At 40.5% G+C, this 15,035-nt stretch overlaps 1 protein-coding gene across 2 annotated transcripts in view; it reads left to right on the top strand.

Annotated features, from left to right (window-relative positions):
* The window catches only part of HSPA14 (heat shock protein family A (Hsp70) member 14), a 580,056-nt gene that overhangs the window by 129,802 nt on the left and 435,219 nt on the right, over positions 1-15,035 (top strand). For both annotated transcript variants that reach the window (XM_044088271.1, XM_044088270.1), the window contains exon 5: positions 5,307-5,412. In XM_044088271.1, the coding sequence (XP_043944206.1) occupies positions 5,307-5,412 (106 nt within the window). The remainder of the gene's footprint in view (positions 1-5,306; positions 5,413-15,035) is intronic.

The following is a 15,035-nucleotide window of genomic DNA, read 5'->3' as shown; positions in this document are numbered from 1 at the left end:
CAAAAGGGGCGTTGTACTCTATAATGCATCTAATGAGTGATGAGTAGAGGGGAACAATGACCTTCTTTTTTTTTTTTTTTTTTTCTGGATGAGAAACCTTTTGTGATTGAGGTGTGCCACGTAGAAGGATTTCCTGACTACTGTGGCAATGTGATTATCAAAGGAGAGACTACTGTCCCAAGGTCTGTTATCACACTTTCAGTGTTAACTAGACTACCGCCTATGTGGTAGTATATGGGTACAGAGTTTTTACCAAAGGGGATGACAATACACTTTTTGGCATTGAGCTTGAGGCCATGGCTTTGACACCAGGCATCTGTCTCACTGAGGCCCTTTTGTAGGATGTCCACATCATTAGGAGTTTTGATTATGGCTCCTAGTTTGCAGTCCTCTGCAAACTTAGTTAGTCCAAAGACCTTCTGTGTTAGCCTGTACTTCAGAGAAGTAGATTCCAAAACAGGAGAGGACCCAGGACTGAACCCTGTGGTACTCCACTTGTCACTGGTGTGAAGTCTGATTTGGAGTCTGCTACTTTCACAGTGTGGGTTCTGTCAGTGAGCCAGTTGGCAACCCATCTTGTGACATAGCAAGATGAACCTCCGGTAAACCACCACGACAAAAACCTTGTGTAGACCGCAAATAATCCAATGCGAAACAGCAAATAAAAGTTCAAAATTTATTAAGCTGTAATTAAAATAAAAATAAAATAAAATGGTCTAAAAGTCTTGGCAAATAGTCCTTACAAACTGTATAAGCGCTTTCGGCTTCTAGCCTTCTTCAGATCATGAAATTTTTAGGACTACTACTTACGTTTTTATAAAAAGAAATGACCAATAAAATCATAGCAGTAAGGAATAATTTGCATCATAGCTTCCCTAGTTCACATTCTCAATTGGTTGTAGTGTATCCAGTCATCTTATTGGAAATACTGCTTGTAGCCTATCACATAGGTTCAATGTAGTTCTGTGATAAAAGTTTGTTGCCAAATTTATGCTAAACAGTTGTTTTGTTCCTTTCCATACATTGGCTATACAAACCCAATGTGCCCATCGGAACGCCCATTCAATTTCTACAGTCCTCTGCCATTCAACAATCACATACCAGGTTTCCAGTAGCCTATCAATCATAAAAAATAATCATAAATATAAATGTAATACATAAATCCCATGTATAAATCATCCTTCCACATAGAATGAAAATATATCTTATGCGCTTCTCAGATATAATCATATATCGGTTCTTTCAGAATCGGGAGATCCGTTTAAATCTAGCAACAATAGATATTTGTTACATTGCTCAGGTCGATGCTTAAATAGATGTAAATGGATAATGAGAAATAACAAATTCATACTATGTCTATGACCATCAGCATGCGCTTATTACTCTGCCTGTGCAGTTTACGGAGTTAAAGCGTATCATATTATTATATTTCTATGCCATCTATTGAATGAAAACAAAGGCATAAATAAATAGTAATTATAAAATAGTTTTCACTGTGCTTAATATTGCTTTGGTCTCAAGAACTCACATTATGATTATACAAAATATAAAACGATGTGTCATTAGCATTTCATTCATATTGTTAGATGCAACCTTTTGAAGCCAGTCAAAGTGCTAAAGCAAGTAAACCAAGCTCAAAATTTTTCAGCATAGTCAAGCAGAAAGTAAAACGTCATTTGTTATTTGCATTTCCTAGATAGTAATAACCAGTTTGTGTCGGCCGATCAAAAATCAACCAGTCAAGTCTATGGAGAGACAAAAATCTGAGAGACTGAGAAACAGCATTACTCACTTGCAAAGGGAACCATCCACTATTGGTGGTCCCAAATAATGGCAGCCAATCACATTACCAGAAGCCTATATTAGAGCCAGTCAATATGCCATGGGATTTATGTATTATATTTATATTTATGATTATTTTTTATGATTGATAGGCTACTGGAAACCTGATATGTGATTGTTGAATGGCAGAAGACTGTAGAAATTGAATGGGTGTTCCGATGGGCGCATTGAGCTTGTATAGCCTATGTATGGAACGGAACAAACAACTGTTTAGCATAAATTTGGCGCCAAACTTTATCACAGAACTACTTTGAACCTATGTGATAGGCTACAAGCAGTCTTTCCAATAAGATGACTGGATACACTACAACCAGTTGAGAATGTGAGCTAGTGAAGCTATGATGCAAATTATTCCTTAATGCTGTGATTTTATACTAGTCCTAAAAATTTCACGATCTGAAGAAGGCTAAAAGCCAAAAGCGCTTATCCAGTTTGTAAGGACTATTTTGCTAAGACTTTTAGACCATTTTATTTTATTTTTATTTTAATTACAGTTTAATAAATTTCGAGCTTTTATTTGTTGTTTCGCATTGGATTATTGGCGGTCTACACAAGAGTTTTCTCGTGGTGGTTTACCGGAGTTTCATCTTTTCTTTTTTTCACTTTCCACTGATAAACCTTTAACAGTGTAAGAAGAGTTATTTCCTCATCTTGTGACATAGGGATTTATACCCAGTTTAGTGAGTTTATCTATAATTCCAGAGTGGGGGATGGTGTTGAATGCCTTGGCGAGATCTAGATAGGCTGTGTGAACCACCTTACCCTCATCTAGGACTTTGGTGACTGCTTCAAAGAAGTCCATCAGGTTTAGGAGACATGATCTGTATTTTACAAACCCGAACTGTGTGGGGTCCAGAGTTTGGAGATCTCCAATGTTATTGTTTGAGTTCCATGGCCTTGCAGACCAGGCTTGTCAGGCTAATGGGGCAGTAGTTCCCGGGGTCTGTCATGGCTTTCCCTTTATGGAGTGGGATAATCGTCGCGGTGTGCCATTCAGTGGGCACAAAGCCTGCGGTGAGGCTATGATTGAACATGGTATTTAGGTGGGGTGCCAGTTCATTCTGTAGATGGTGTAGAAGGCAGCCTGGGATGTTGTCCGGTCCCATGGATGCTGTGTTCTTGGCTTTTGAAGAGTGAGCTTTTTTTACCTGTGCAGCCGTGATTACAGTTAGCACTGAACCTATCTGCCAGGATGTTGGCAATACCAGTTGGTTCTGTATATTTAGTGCCAGTTGTGCTGTAACTCAGAGCAGATCTGAGTGTTGCCATTGAGATTCTTGACATAGCTATAGAATGCTCTGTGGTTGTCTTTAGAATCAGTGTCATTTTGTTTTCGTAACTTAGCTTTGGAGGATTTTATGAGGGATCTTAGCTTCTTACTGAGGCTGACCAGGGAGTTCCTCCAATCATGGGATTTTACTCTTTTTTTTTTTTTTTTTTTTTTTGCAACAGTTTCTTTCTTCTGTTGTAGAGTTTGTTTATGGCAGAAGACCACCAGATTGCCTTCCTTTTTTTGGAGGATAGCATCTTGGTTCTGTTAGGGATAGCACGATCCATGCACTCGTAAGTGCTTATAAAGTGCATTTGTGTAGGATTCAGCAGTCGTACCTCTATTGTCCATCTACATGGGTGTTGTGAAGTTTGCCACTTCTGCCTTAAGAAGCGTGAAGTTGGCTTTGGAGAAATTTTTTACGGTTGTTTCCCTAATGGGGGGTGGGAGCGGGATGTGGATGTCTAGGGTGATTAGCTTGTGGTCGGATCTGACCAATGACGAATTGATCTGTTGTGGAACACCGGTCACCCATGTTGGTGATGACCAGGTCTAGGATATTGCTGCCCCTGGTGGGGGTGTGGATAAGTTGATCCAAGGCATTGGAATTAATGAATTCCAGAAAACATTGAGCAAAAGAGTTAGTACATGAGTAGTTTTCCCAGTTAATGGTGGGGTAGTTGAAATCACCCATTATTAGGGTGTTGGGTTGTACCCTAATATTTTCTTTTTGAAAGATGAGTCTTCGGGACTAAATATAGTGGTCCATATGGAATCATACAAACTGCATGTTTGGTTTGTGTTGCTCTTTAATTATACAGAATGCTGCATCATATTCCCCTGCAGGAATACAGGAACACCATTTGCCCTCCTCACTGGGTAGTAGTAATATTTTAAACCATAGGATGAACATAAGTTTAATTTTTTTTTTTCTTTTTGCCACTTAGGAGTATTAAACTACATCACAGTATAGTGCTAGTAACACAGTGAGGCAGAGAGTAACTCTGTATCCTGTCCTCAGTGCTTTGATCTTCATTTCAATTTTTAAGAGTGGTACGTCTTGTGTGGAGTCCACTTGTACTTCATTTGTCATCACACGTTCTTGGTGTAGTCTGTTGTTTTCTCCACCATCCCAAATATTTGTCGTTACATGAATTATTAAGAATCACATTTGCTTGTGGGTGGACTCCATGATGCAACTAGCATTCCTTCCAAGTCTGGTTTGCTGCTTTGCACCCTTTGAGTGCTGGGATAGGCTGCAGTTCCCCTGTCATCCAGGATAAGCTGAAGCAAATATCCAGTAGATGAATGAACAAACATGTAGTCACTTGGTTCTCACTTTTCATGTATATCATATTCCTTTGTGTTAAACAAAAGTTTGAGATTGTAAAGTTCTTGTTCTGCAGTAGATCATTGCCACACAAGGAAAGCAGTGTTTGCTCCCAAGACTTGACTGGAACCCATAGTCTTAACGAACTTCTCATGTCAGAAGGAAGTACAGGCTGACAACTCATGTAGCCACTTAAGATGAACAGTTTAGAATTCTTAATAGTAGTTTGAGATGAGTATAGCATAGAGTGACATCTGTAGCACTGAGGTATCTGGATGCCTGTGTCATTGCAGGTGATGCTAGCCTGCACCTCCAGCTTCCAGCAAAAAATCTGAAGAGTACTAGCCTTTCAGCATTCACTTTAGTAATGCAAAAAGCTGTGGATCTTTTCCTTAAATAACCTTTCAGCCAGTTATTCTTTGGTTAAAGCCCATTCCCAAATGTGCTTTATTGGGATCACAACAAAGGACCGTTTTTACTTTCAGCACAGTAGGTTTGGCACATAAAATGCTGCTGTTCTTTTTGTTAGTCTTTGCTAGCATTTTCGTGTGGCATTTTATATTGTGCATAAATCCTTTTCTGAATTAAATTTCTCATTTTTGGAAACTGGACTCTAATTCAGTTTGCTTCATTGCATTTCTAGGCTTGTAGGCTATGTGAATATGTGTGCAGGCACTAATACAGAAGTGCAGTGTACATAAATATGAATTAACTTTTTGTACTGAATGAAATTGTATCGTCTAATTAGCATCAAAGACAGCAATCTTGCATCCTATCTGCAGGCATTTCTATTGGTGGTGTAACTTTCTGAGAAAGTAAGGTATGCATTTGTTGTAATTTTAACTATACTATGTTGTTCCTTAGGTTGTTGAAAAGAATGGGAAGCCAAGATATGAGATTGATACCGGAGAAAACATTAAACCTGTGTCTCCTGAAGAGGTTGCAAAACTCATCTTTGGCAAAATGAAGGGTAATTATCTGTTATGCAAAACTATACAACACTACTTTACTTTATTCCTCCGTATGGAAGTGACTCCACAGCATAGAGGCCATTCAGAAAACAAGTTTTTTACAGATCTAAAAGATAAATGTCCTAATGGGGGATGTTTCTGGATAAGCTTCTTAAGTAGAGACTGATGGGATTTCTGCAGGCAAACAAACCTTGTTAAAAACATGAGCAAAAGCTTAACAGCATTATCAGACATTTTTGTCAGTATTGTAAGTGAATTACAGGGAAGACAAAACAGGAGTGCTGAGAGTATGAAGTTTTCTTTATCTGTAACAAATTGTGTGACACTTTGCTCCAAGGCAAAAAAGAGGTATATAGTATGTTTCATTAGTGCTGCAGGTATCTGGATTAAGCCCAACCCAGTATATAGGCCTTAACTTCCATCTGAAAAAGAAGAATGTGTTTGTGTTCTGATAGCAACATGATAGGGTTGTGATTGATGGGGAGTTTGAAATTGTTTACATAGGCTGATGTGACAACTTGATATTCATTGAGTAGTTTAAGATCATATGCTTTGGCATGAGGGACCATATTGAAGAAATATTAGCAAAGTAAAGGAAGAGGGGAAAGATCTAGAGAGGAGAGTCACTCTAACAGTATGTCTGTCCTACCACTATAGAAATAGTAATTGTAAACAGATGCGATTTTTACCACCATGCAGAACCTTTTGCAGATCTATACCTACGGTGTTGTGCACCGTTCTGGAGACTTTGCCAACCAAAGGGTATAAAGTTGTTAGAGGGTGTGAGGATTTTTGATATTGTTATCTGTGCTAGCATGACAGGCTGAAGTTTTGTAAATACTTGTAGATAATCGTAAACTACCCTGTGTTATATAATCAGCATGACTAGCTATAATATTGTAAATAAGTTTGTTTTTTGATTATTACTTTGATTTAGATGTTTGAATCAAACGGTGCTCTTCTGGCTGACCAAATGTACGTGTTCTTTAAAAAAGAATTCTGGATGTAGATTATGCCAGTCAGCTGACCTAGATATGATGTCATTGTGTGCCAGAGCTGAAAAGAATAGAATCTCCACAGCAGCTGTTTTGTTTACTTTTTAAAGTCTGACATGAGAAAGTAGAATTCTCATAACAGCTTTCTGTGAATTTAAAAAAAATTCTGCTGTAAAAGCAGGTTCTGAGTCAGTTTAAAGTTTAGTAGTTGTTCAGTAGAGTCAGTTGTTTTCCAGATCAGTAGTTATCACGCAAGTTTGCTTTCCAGAGCTGTTCAGCAGTAATAGTAGGAGTTGTTATTCCAGTCGCTGATGACCAGAAAACAGCCTGAAGAGTGGGCATGAATTCTTATCTTGCTTGGAAGAAGTAAGAGTGTCATCTTGCCTTGGTGAGTTAATTAGATTAGACAGGGACAGTTAATCTTTAGATAGACAGGGAAGTATAGTTAGTTGAGTTTTTCTACAGTCAGTGTGAAATCTATCTTGCAGTGTTGTTTTTATAATTCCTGTGTGTGAAATTCTGTGGTTTATTAGAATATTATTCAGTGTATACATGTTTTAAAGCATTTTATTTATTATTAAATATTTTGCTACCTTTTATTGTGGCTGGTTATTTAGAAAGTACTTTTAGTAACCTGAGAGTGTTTATGCTTATTGTGATAACACCAGGGCCACTCTGAAAAGCCTTACTACTTGGATTACATGCTACCATTTATATCAATATTTATTTAGTGGTAAGGAAAGTTGGTGGTGATAACTACAGGGTAACCTTAGTAAGCAGGAGGCAGGGTAGATTTTTTTCAATGGAGATACTGATAGACCGAGGTGCCACCTTTGTCAGACCTGCTGGCTTGTCTGTGGAAGTGTTGTGGGGTGAAGCATCTAAAAAGCACCTCCTACCATTCTCAGACTAATGGTCTTATCAAGAGATTAAACTCTACATTAAAGACTATGCTGTGGGTATTTGCAGACCAGTTTAAAAGGAAGTGGGAAAAATATTTGTCCCATTTATTATTTGCCTACAGAGAGGTACCTCATGATGCTGCTTTTCACCCTCTGGTTTTTGTATGGACATAGAGTGAGGGGGACTTTAGATTTGAATCGTGAGGTTGAGCATGAATCTCGCAACGAGTCTGTTGTGGCATATGTCCTAAACTTTAGGACAGGGGTTAGTGAGCTCATGGGTTTGGCCCAGGAGAACGTAGCAGTAGCCCAACAGCAGAAAACAGTTGGGTAATGCAGGAATGCTCACGCACAAGAGTATACTGTGGGGCAACGGATTATAGTGCTCATTCCTGTCAAATACAGTAAGCTGCAGGTAGCTTGGGAAGCACCCTTTGAAGTGGTAAGGAAAGTTGGTGATGTTAACTACAGGGTAAACTTAGTAGGCAAGAGGCCGGGACATAAGTTGTACCATGTTAACTTGATGAAACCTTATCAAAATAGGGAGGCCCTAGTGCTGAGCATTCACAGTGTATGGCAGGAGGATTTGGAGCAGGATCTGGTGACTGACCTTCTCAGTGAGGCTCAGACTGACACTTTGTGGGAGAAGTAGCAATATCTCAGCTATACTCCCTATTCAGATTAAAAAAATACGAACAGTGTTGCAGGAATTTGGTGGCATGTTCACTGGGAAACCTGGGTGTACTCACTTAGTGCAGCATGTGGATATGGGATCCCAAAGACCTATTAAGCAAGCTCCTTATAGGGTGCCTGAGCTAGTCAAACTTTGAAGGATGAGATAAAGGCGATGTTGGAGCTGGGAGTAATCCAGGAGTCAAGTAGTCCTTGGGCTTCCCCCGTAGTATTGGTACCAAAGAAAGATGGTGGGGTAGGATTCTGCTTAGACTACAGAAAGTTAAACAGTTTTATACAGAGTCAGATGTGTATCCCATGCCTAGAATAGATGAAGCTGTAGAACAGCTAGGTGGGGCTAAGTATCTGACCACCATTGATCTGACCAAGGGATATTGGCAGGTGCACTTGACCCTCATTGCTAGAGAGAGGTCAGCTTTTGTAACACTTTTTGGATTATATGAGTTTACAAAGATGCTCTATGGGATGAAGAATGCCCCAACAATCTTCCAGAGGTTGGTAGATAGGTTCATAGGATGACACTAGGCTATTGGCCTGGCCGCCCATGTTCCCACAAAGTCAGCATCTGTTTCCCCTGTCCAACCGAGACACAGGTGAGATCGCAGGGGAGTATTTTCTGTTTCCCATCCAGTCGTCCAGGTTCCTCTTAGAGGCCTAGAGAGGTACTCTGCTTGACATCGAGAGGGAGTCTATTCCACCGATGGGAGGATTCTTTGGGGCACAAATCTATCCTGCCAACAAGTTCTATTAATGTCACAGACCAGGTTGAGGCCTTGTATGCAGGTTGCATGAGTGGAGTTTGACTTGCGGATATGCAGCAACTCCATCAATGCTGGGTCTGAGATGGCCTTGTATGCCAGATACAGGTCACCTGTAACTATATCTTAGTAGGAGCAGGAGGTTATGCTCTCACTTATTTGGACAGAATTGCCTTTTACAGTCATTGCTGGCAAGAGCACCTTCAACATGTCAGGGAGGGTTGGATAGATTAGAAAGGGCAGGGTTGACCATTAAGCCTAGGAAAGGGCAGGGTTGACCATTAAGCCTAGGAAGTATCAGGTGGGGTATGGCAGAGGTCTCCTACCTAGGACATAGAGTAGGGAGTGGTAAGATTAGCCCAGACCCTGCCAAAGTTGAATCTATTTAGGTGTGGCCTGTCCCTGTTATGAAAAAGCAAGTTGGAGCTTTCCTAGGGACACCAGGGTAATATAGGAAATTTGTGCCCAACTATAGTAACAATACCTGCACCCCTTATTGACCTATCAAGGAAAAACAAGCCAAATAGAGTAGTGTGGACCACAGATTGTGAGCAGGCATTCCCGAAGCTTAAAGTGGCTTTGGGAGCACCCCCTGCATTAGCCAGATCAGATTTCAGCAATGTCAGTGCAGAAGGATTCTCAAGATAGGGTATAGGTTGATAAATTTTCAGTAGGCCCCATTTTTCTCAAGCGACAATTTTATAGGGTCAGTTGAAAATCTAGCTTGAAAAACGGAGGGAGAAATGTGAGGATATTGGATATTATCTGTGCCAGCATGACTGGCTGAAGTAAAATTTTATAATGGCTTTCTGTGACTTTTAAAAAAAAAAATGCTATAAAAGCAGGTTCTGTGTCATTTAAAGTTCAGTAGTTGTAGTTGTTCTGGAAAACAACAACTGACTACTGAGCAGTAGTTATCACTCGTTTGTTTTCCAGAGCTGTTCAGCAATAATAGTAGGAGTTGCTATTCTTGTCAGTGAGGACCAGCCAACACAGCCTGAAGAGTGGGCGTATATTCTTATCTTGCCTGGTAGAAGTAAGAGTATCATCTTTCCTTGCTGAGTTAATTAGATTAGATAGGGACAGTTAATCTTTAGATAGGGAACTATAGTTAGATAAGAATTTTTCTACAGTCAGTGTGAACTCTGTCCTACAGTATACAGTGTTTATGTTCTTTGTGTTTCACTGTTGCAGTCATCACATTTGGGTTATCCTGCCAGGGGTAGCCCTCAGTCTGCCTGAATACCAGAGGCTTAGTATTTCTACATCGGTTGCTGTCGCTCCGGGACTGACATCAGGTCATCAGTGATATAAAATCAGGCAGCCGACGCCATTACATCAGTCTTTTAATTGCAGAAGAGCCCGAAGCAGAAGCAGTTCGCACGAGTGCCGGTCGGCCACTACTTGAGTTTTCGTTTCTGAATTGAAGTTGAAGTCTTCTAAGCTAAGTACCCTGTTGGGGATCCTTTTTTCTTGCTCTAACCGATGTCCAAAAAAATTAACAATTGCCTCGCCTGTGGAAAGCAAATACCACTCCGAGACTTCCATTCTTCCTGCATCACCTGTTTAGGCCCAGACCACGACATCCCTTGCTGTCGCTTTTGTGCTTTGTTCAATGCCAGAACTATAAATAGTCAGGCATTTATTGTAGCTAGATATTTTCACTCTGTCCTCGAATTTTGATATGGCTTCGCTAAGCCATCCGACTACCGATCTTCCAAAAAAAAGGATAAAGGGAATGGAGAATTCATGCATCCCCAATTGCAGACCCTCAACCTGGCAGCCTGGCTTGTTCCCTGACCACCCCTCAAGCTGCCAGTCTAAGCAAACAAGTTCTAGATGTTATACGTGAGGCCAGACACCTCAGCACTAGGAAATCCTATGCTGATAGGTGGAAAAGGTTTAGCACCTGGATCCAGGCAAAGGGAGCCGGAATGCACAGCTCTTCCTACCTCTCATCCTGGATTACCTGGCAAACCTACTACACAGGGGTCTATCCTTTTCTTCTATTAAAATTCATGCCTCTGCCATCTCTACTTATTACAGCACAGAGCCTCCTGTCTTCTCACATCCTTTCATCAAACAGTTCCTAAGAGGGGCTAACAACTTAAGGCCACCCAGAAGAGCTCCTACCCCAGCTTGGGACCTTAACTTTGTGTTGGAAAAGCTCACCCTACCACCCTTTGAACCTGCAGCTTCAGTAGAGTTAAAATTTCTCTCTCTGAAAACAGCTTTGCTTCTGGCCATCGCTTTAGCTAGAAGAGTATCAGAGCTACAAGCACTCATGGCTGTAGAGCCTTTCATCATTTTCCATGCTGACAGAGTCTCACTCAAGACTAACCCATATTTCATGCCTAAAGTGTGTCCAGTGTGGCTCTCAACCAATCCATACATTTGCCCACCTTTTTCCCAAACCCACAAAACAAGGGGGAAAGGATTCTGCACTCTCTAGATGTGCACAGACAGCTCAGATCCTATCTGGACAGGAATAAATCTTTCAGAAAAACTGATCAATTGCTAGTCAGCTTTGCAGCAGGAGCAGAGGGAAAGGCCATATCCAAACAAACAGACTCCAAATGGATAGCACACTGAATCCATTTCTACTACAGACAGCATGGGAAACCACCCCAAAGGGGGTCAGGACACCAGAGCAACCTCCACCTCTGCAGGGTTTCTCCAAGGGGTCCCCACCAGGACATCCTGGAGGCTGCAACATGGACATCTGTTCATACCTTCACCAAACATTACCACCTGCCTATCTTTTCCAAATCAAGGGCAGGCTTTGCCACCACAGTCTTGCAGGGCATCCTAGCCAGCTCGCAGTCTTCTTGACTGCCTCCACGCTTTTCTTCAGCTTTGGGAATAAACCCAAATATGATGACTGCAACAGTGAAACACGAAGAACATAGTACAGTTGTGTACACTTACCATAAATGTAGATGTCTGTGTGTATTCACTGTTGCAGTCCTGGTTTCCCTCCCTCCATCCCACTTGTCTCTCTTTGTCTGTCTCTCTCTCTCTCTCTTGCTCTCCTTACAGGGATTTTTTGGTATTTACTTTCTACTGGTGGTGTTCTTCCATCATAACCTAGCTCCCTATTTGGGGGACTCCTGACAGGGCAAGAAAAACTGATGTAATGGCGTTGGCTGCCTGATTTTATACCACTGACGACCTGACGTCATTCCTGGAGTGACAGCAACCAGTTCAGAGATACTAAGCCTCTGGTATTCGGGCCGACTGAGGGCTAACCTTGGCAGGATAACCCAAATGTGATGACTGCAGCAGTGAATACACTCAAACATCTACATTTATGGTAAGTGTACACAACTGTACTTTTTTATAATTCCTGTGTGCGAACCTCTGGTTTATTAGAATCAGTTATTCAGTCTATACATGTTTTAAATAATTTTATTTATTATTTAAATATTTTACTTTTTTTATTGTGGCTGGTTATTTAAAAAGTACTTTTAGTAATCTGAGAGTGCTTATGCTTATTGTGATAACACCATGGCCACTCCAAAAATGCCTTACTGCTTGGATTACACGCTACCGTTTATATCCATATTTATTTTACCCAATGTAATTGGACACCCCTTTTGAAGGGTATTGTGGTATCTAATTGGTGGCAGCCATTACCTTGTAATTTGTACATGGGAAAGACTGGCACAGATTTACCTAAGAATGTTTGTATGTGTGACTATCAAATATTTAAAGTTGAGTGTGCTAGGTACCTAGAACTGGGACACAATGCTCTGCAGTGGTTAGTGGAAGACTCATTTGGAGACCTGGAGTGAAGCATATAGTCCATTCCCAGGTTTGGTGCCTGTTCCCAGTGTACTCTTAGGGGAAATTGTGTATTTCTATCCCTGCTTTCAGTGGCTCTCCCTTACCAAGGGCAGTGGTGAGGATTGAGGCTGTTTAGTTACTGCCCCAGGTTTAACTGGGATAGTCACAGAAGGCATTAATTTGAGGGTAACCAAATTAACAACACTGTAGATGGAATAGATTAGGAAACAAAATCAAAAGAAATAGGTGTGTGTTAGGTGTGTGTTTGTGTGCGTGTGTGTGATTACTTGAATTGGTTGAAATGGAATTTGAGTACCAGTTAAATTAATGCAGTTTGATGAAAATAGCATTTTTTACAAAGTGCAGTCTTAAACCTGGCAGAGAGAAAAAATAAAACTATTACTGGCTTGGAGCATGGGGTTTTGCACCTCAACATCCTCATGTAGTGGTAGGGGGTTTTCATCCTCCCTTATTTGTAACCACTCCAGAACCTTATTATTAATAGGTCTATAGACAGAAATATAAAATTCTTTAGAGTGTAACACAAGTGATGTGAGATCATTTAGCATCCCTGGGGTTAGAGGGAGCTGGCTGGGGATAGTGCAACTAAATGTCCAGGTCAGGTCCTCCAACTCTAGGACATGCACATCGTACCAAAGCAGTACTATGCACTGTGTGCTTAAGAATGCACAAGCATCAGGTTACTCTTTATCTGGAGTGCAACCATCAAGCTGCTGCAGAGGTGGGGGAGTTGAGGCTGAAGCAGAAAGCCTTAATGGCTGTTTGGGTGACGGCCTCTCTTCTTCTCTAACCTAATGAGGAATGTATGGGCCTCGTTTGGTCATGGTGGGGTTGAGGGGTGATGGTTGGCAGGCAATGATTTTAAAGTAACCACACACAACACACACAACACACACACACACACACACACACACACACACACACACACACACACACACACACACACACACACACACACACAGAGCCAAGTCTGTGCAGTCTCTGAGAAGGTATAATGAAGTATTGGAGGGACAGGGTTTTTGGCCATTTGTATCATTTATTTTTCTGTTCATGACTGGCAAATTTGCAAACTCTGCATATTTAATTGTGCTAGTTTTGGTGCAGTAACACAGCCAGCATTCTTCAGACTATGTTCATCAAGTTGGCAGTCAAAATTTTTTTTTACTGTTTCAGGTAGACCTGCATGTCGTAAAAGTAAGAAGGTATGTGGGTGGAAATGAAGTGTTATGATAAATCACATTTCTGTATGGAATGAATATTGCCTCTGCTACTTAAGTTTTTGTGTGCAAAATTTGTATAGGCATTATTTTTTTATTGAAAGGCCAGTGTCTTGTATGTAAATCTTTCCCCAGTTACTTTGTTTGGGATCCATTGGCGGCAATATTTTATGTGCCAGGTCCATGTATGTTTGAGATTTGTAGCAAAACAGAAACAATGAAGTAGCTATAAGGAATCCAAGAAACATAATCTTGGAGGTGAGGAGGAACTTCTTATCGCAGTAGCTTCATAATCTCACCAATTTCAATGGCAATGATCCAACTAAATATGGGAGTAGTTTAAAAATGAATGACTTGAATGACTATTGTTACCAGTGTAACCATGCCCATGTATGCTTTGTGCATGTATCCGGTACTTTGAGGGCACTGTGTTGTGGATGGGGGTATCCATTAACCCCAAAGATGAATTATATTTAATGGGGGCACAGGGAGATGTGTAGTGCTTTGCCGCAATAGATGATAATTTTAGTCTTTTGTGTGTGTTAATGAATCTGCATATCATGTTGCAGTGTTATGTCTTGATTTAATATGAGCAGTGACTTGCTTATAGGAGCCGTTTTTATTTTTATATAACACACAAAAATATTTGACCTTGTTATCCATATCCTTTTAAAATATTCATTAAATGACATCAGATGTGATGCCTCAGATGTTTTCTAGTTTAAAATTTATTCAAGTAACAGATTGGTCAGAAAGAAAAACAGGTCCCAATCTCTTATCCTCCACAGTAGCATGTTCTACAAGTGGTGCTCTGGAAAGATTTGTGCTGGACATGCTTTTATTCATTTTTTGTTCAAATTCTGATCTACATCGGTCAGGTCTCATCCTTTCTACTGATGACCTTGTTATGGCCTTTGCCTCTTATCTTTCAATGAAACACAATTTTCTTGATCTCCAAAACCTGCTTTATTGGTCTAATAACAAATGGCCAATTTTAAAACTGAGCAGAATGAAATATATGCTTTTTTGGCCATTATCTGGGCTGACATTCTACCCAGTATTCTAATTGTTGCTATTTCTGCAGTAATTGCAACATATAGTTCATCTGTTCATTTCCTGATCCCCTCCCTATCTATGGCAACCGATATTAGAACATTTCAAAATAAACTGAAGACTCTAGCTGTCATAAAATATCCAGATTTCTCAACCCCTTGAAAGAGCAGCAATTCAACTCCTGAAAGAACAGAAAT

The sequence above is a fragment of the Protopterus annectens genome, chromosome 11.part0, assembly GCF_019279795.1.
Source record: "Protopterus annectens isolate FY-2018-M chromosome 11.part0, PAN1.0, whole genome shotgun sequence".
Classification (NCBI taxonomy): domain Eukaryota; kingdom Metazoa; phylum Chordata; order Ceratodontiformes; family Protopteridae; genus Protopterus; species Protopterus annectens.
This window is presented reverse-complemented; position numbering and strand designations above follow the sequence as displayed.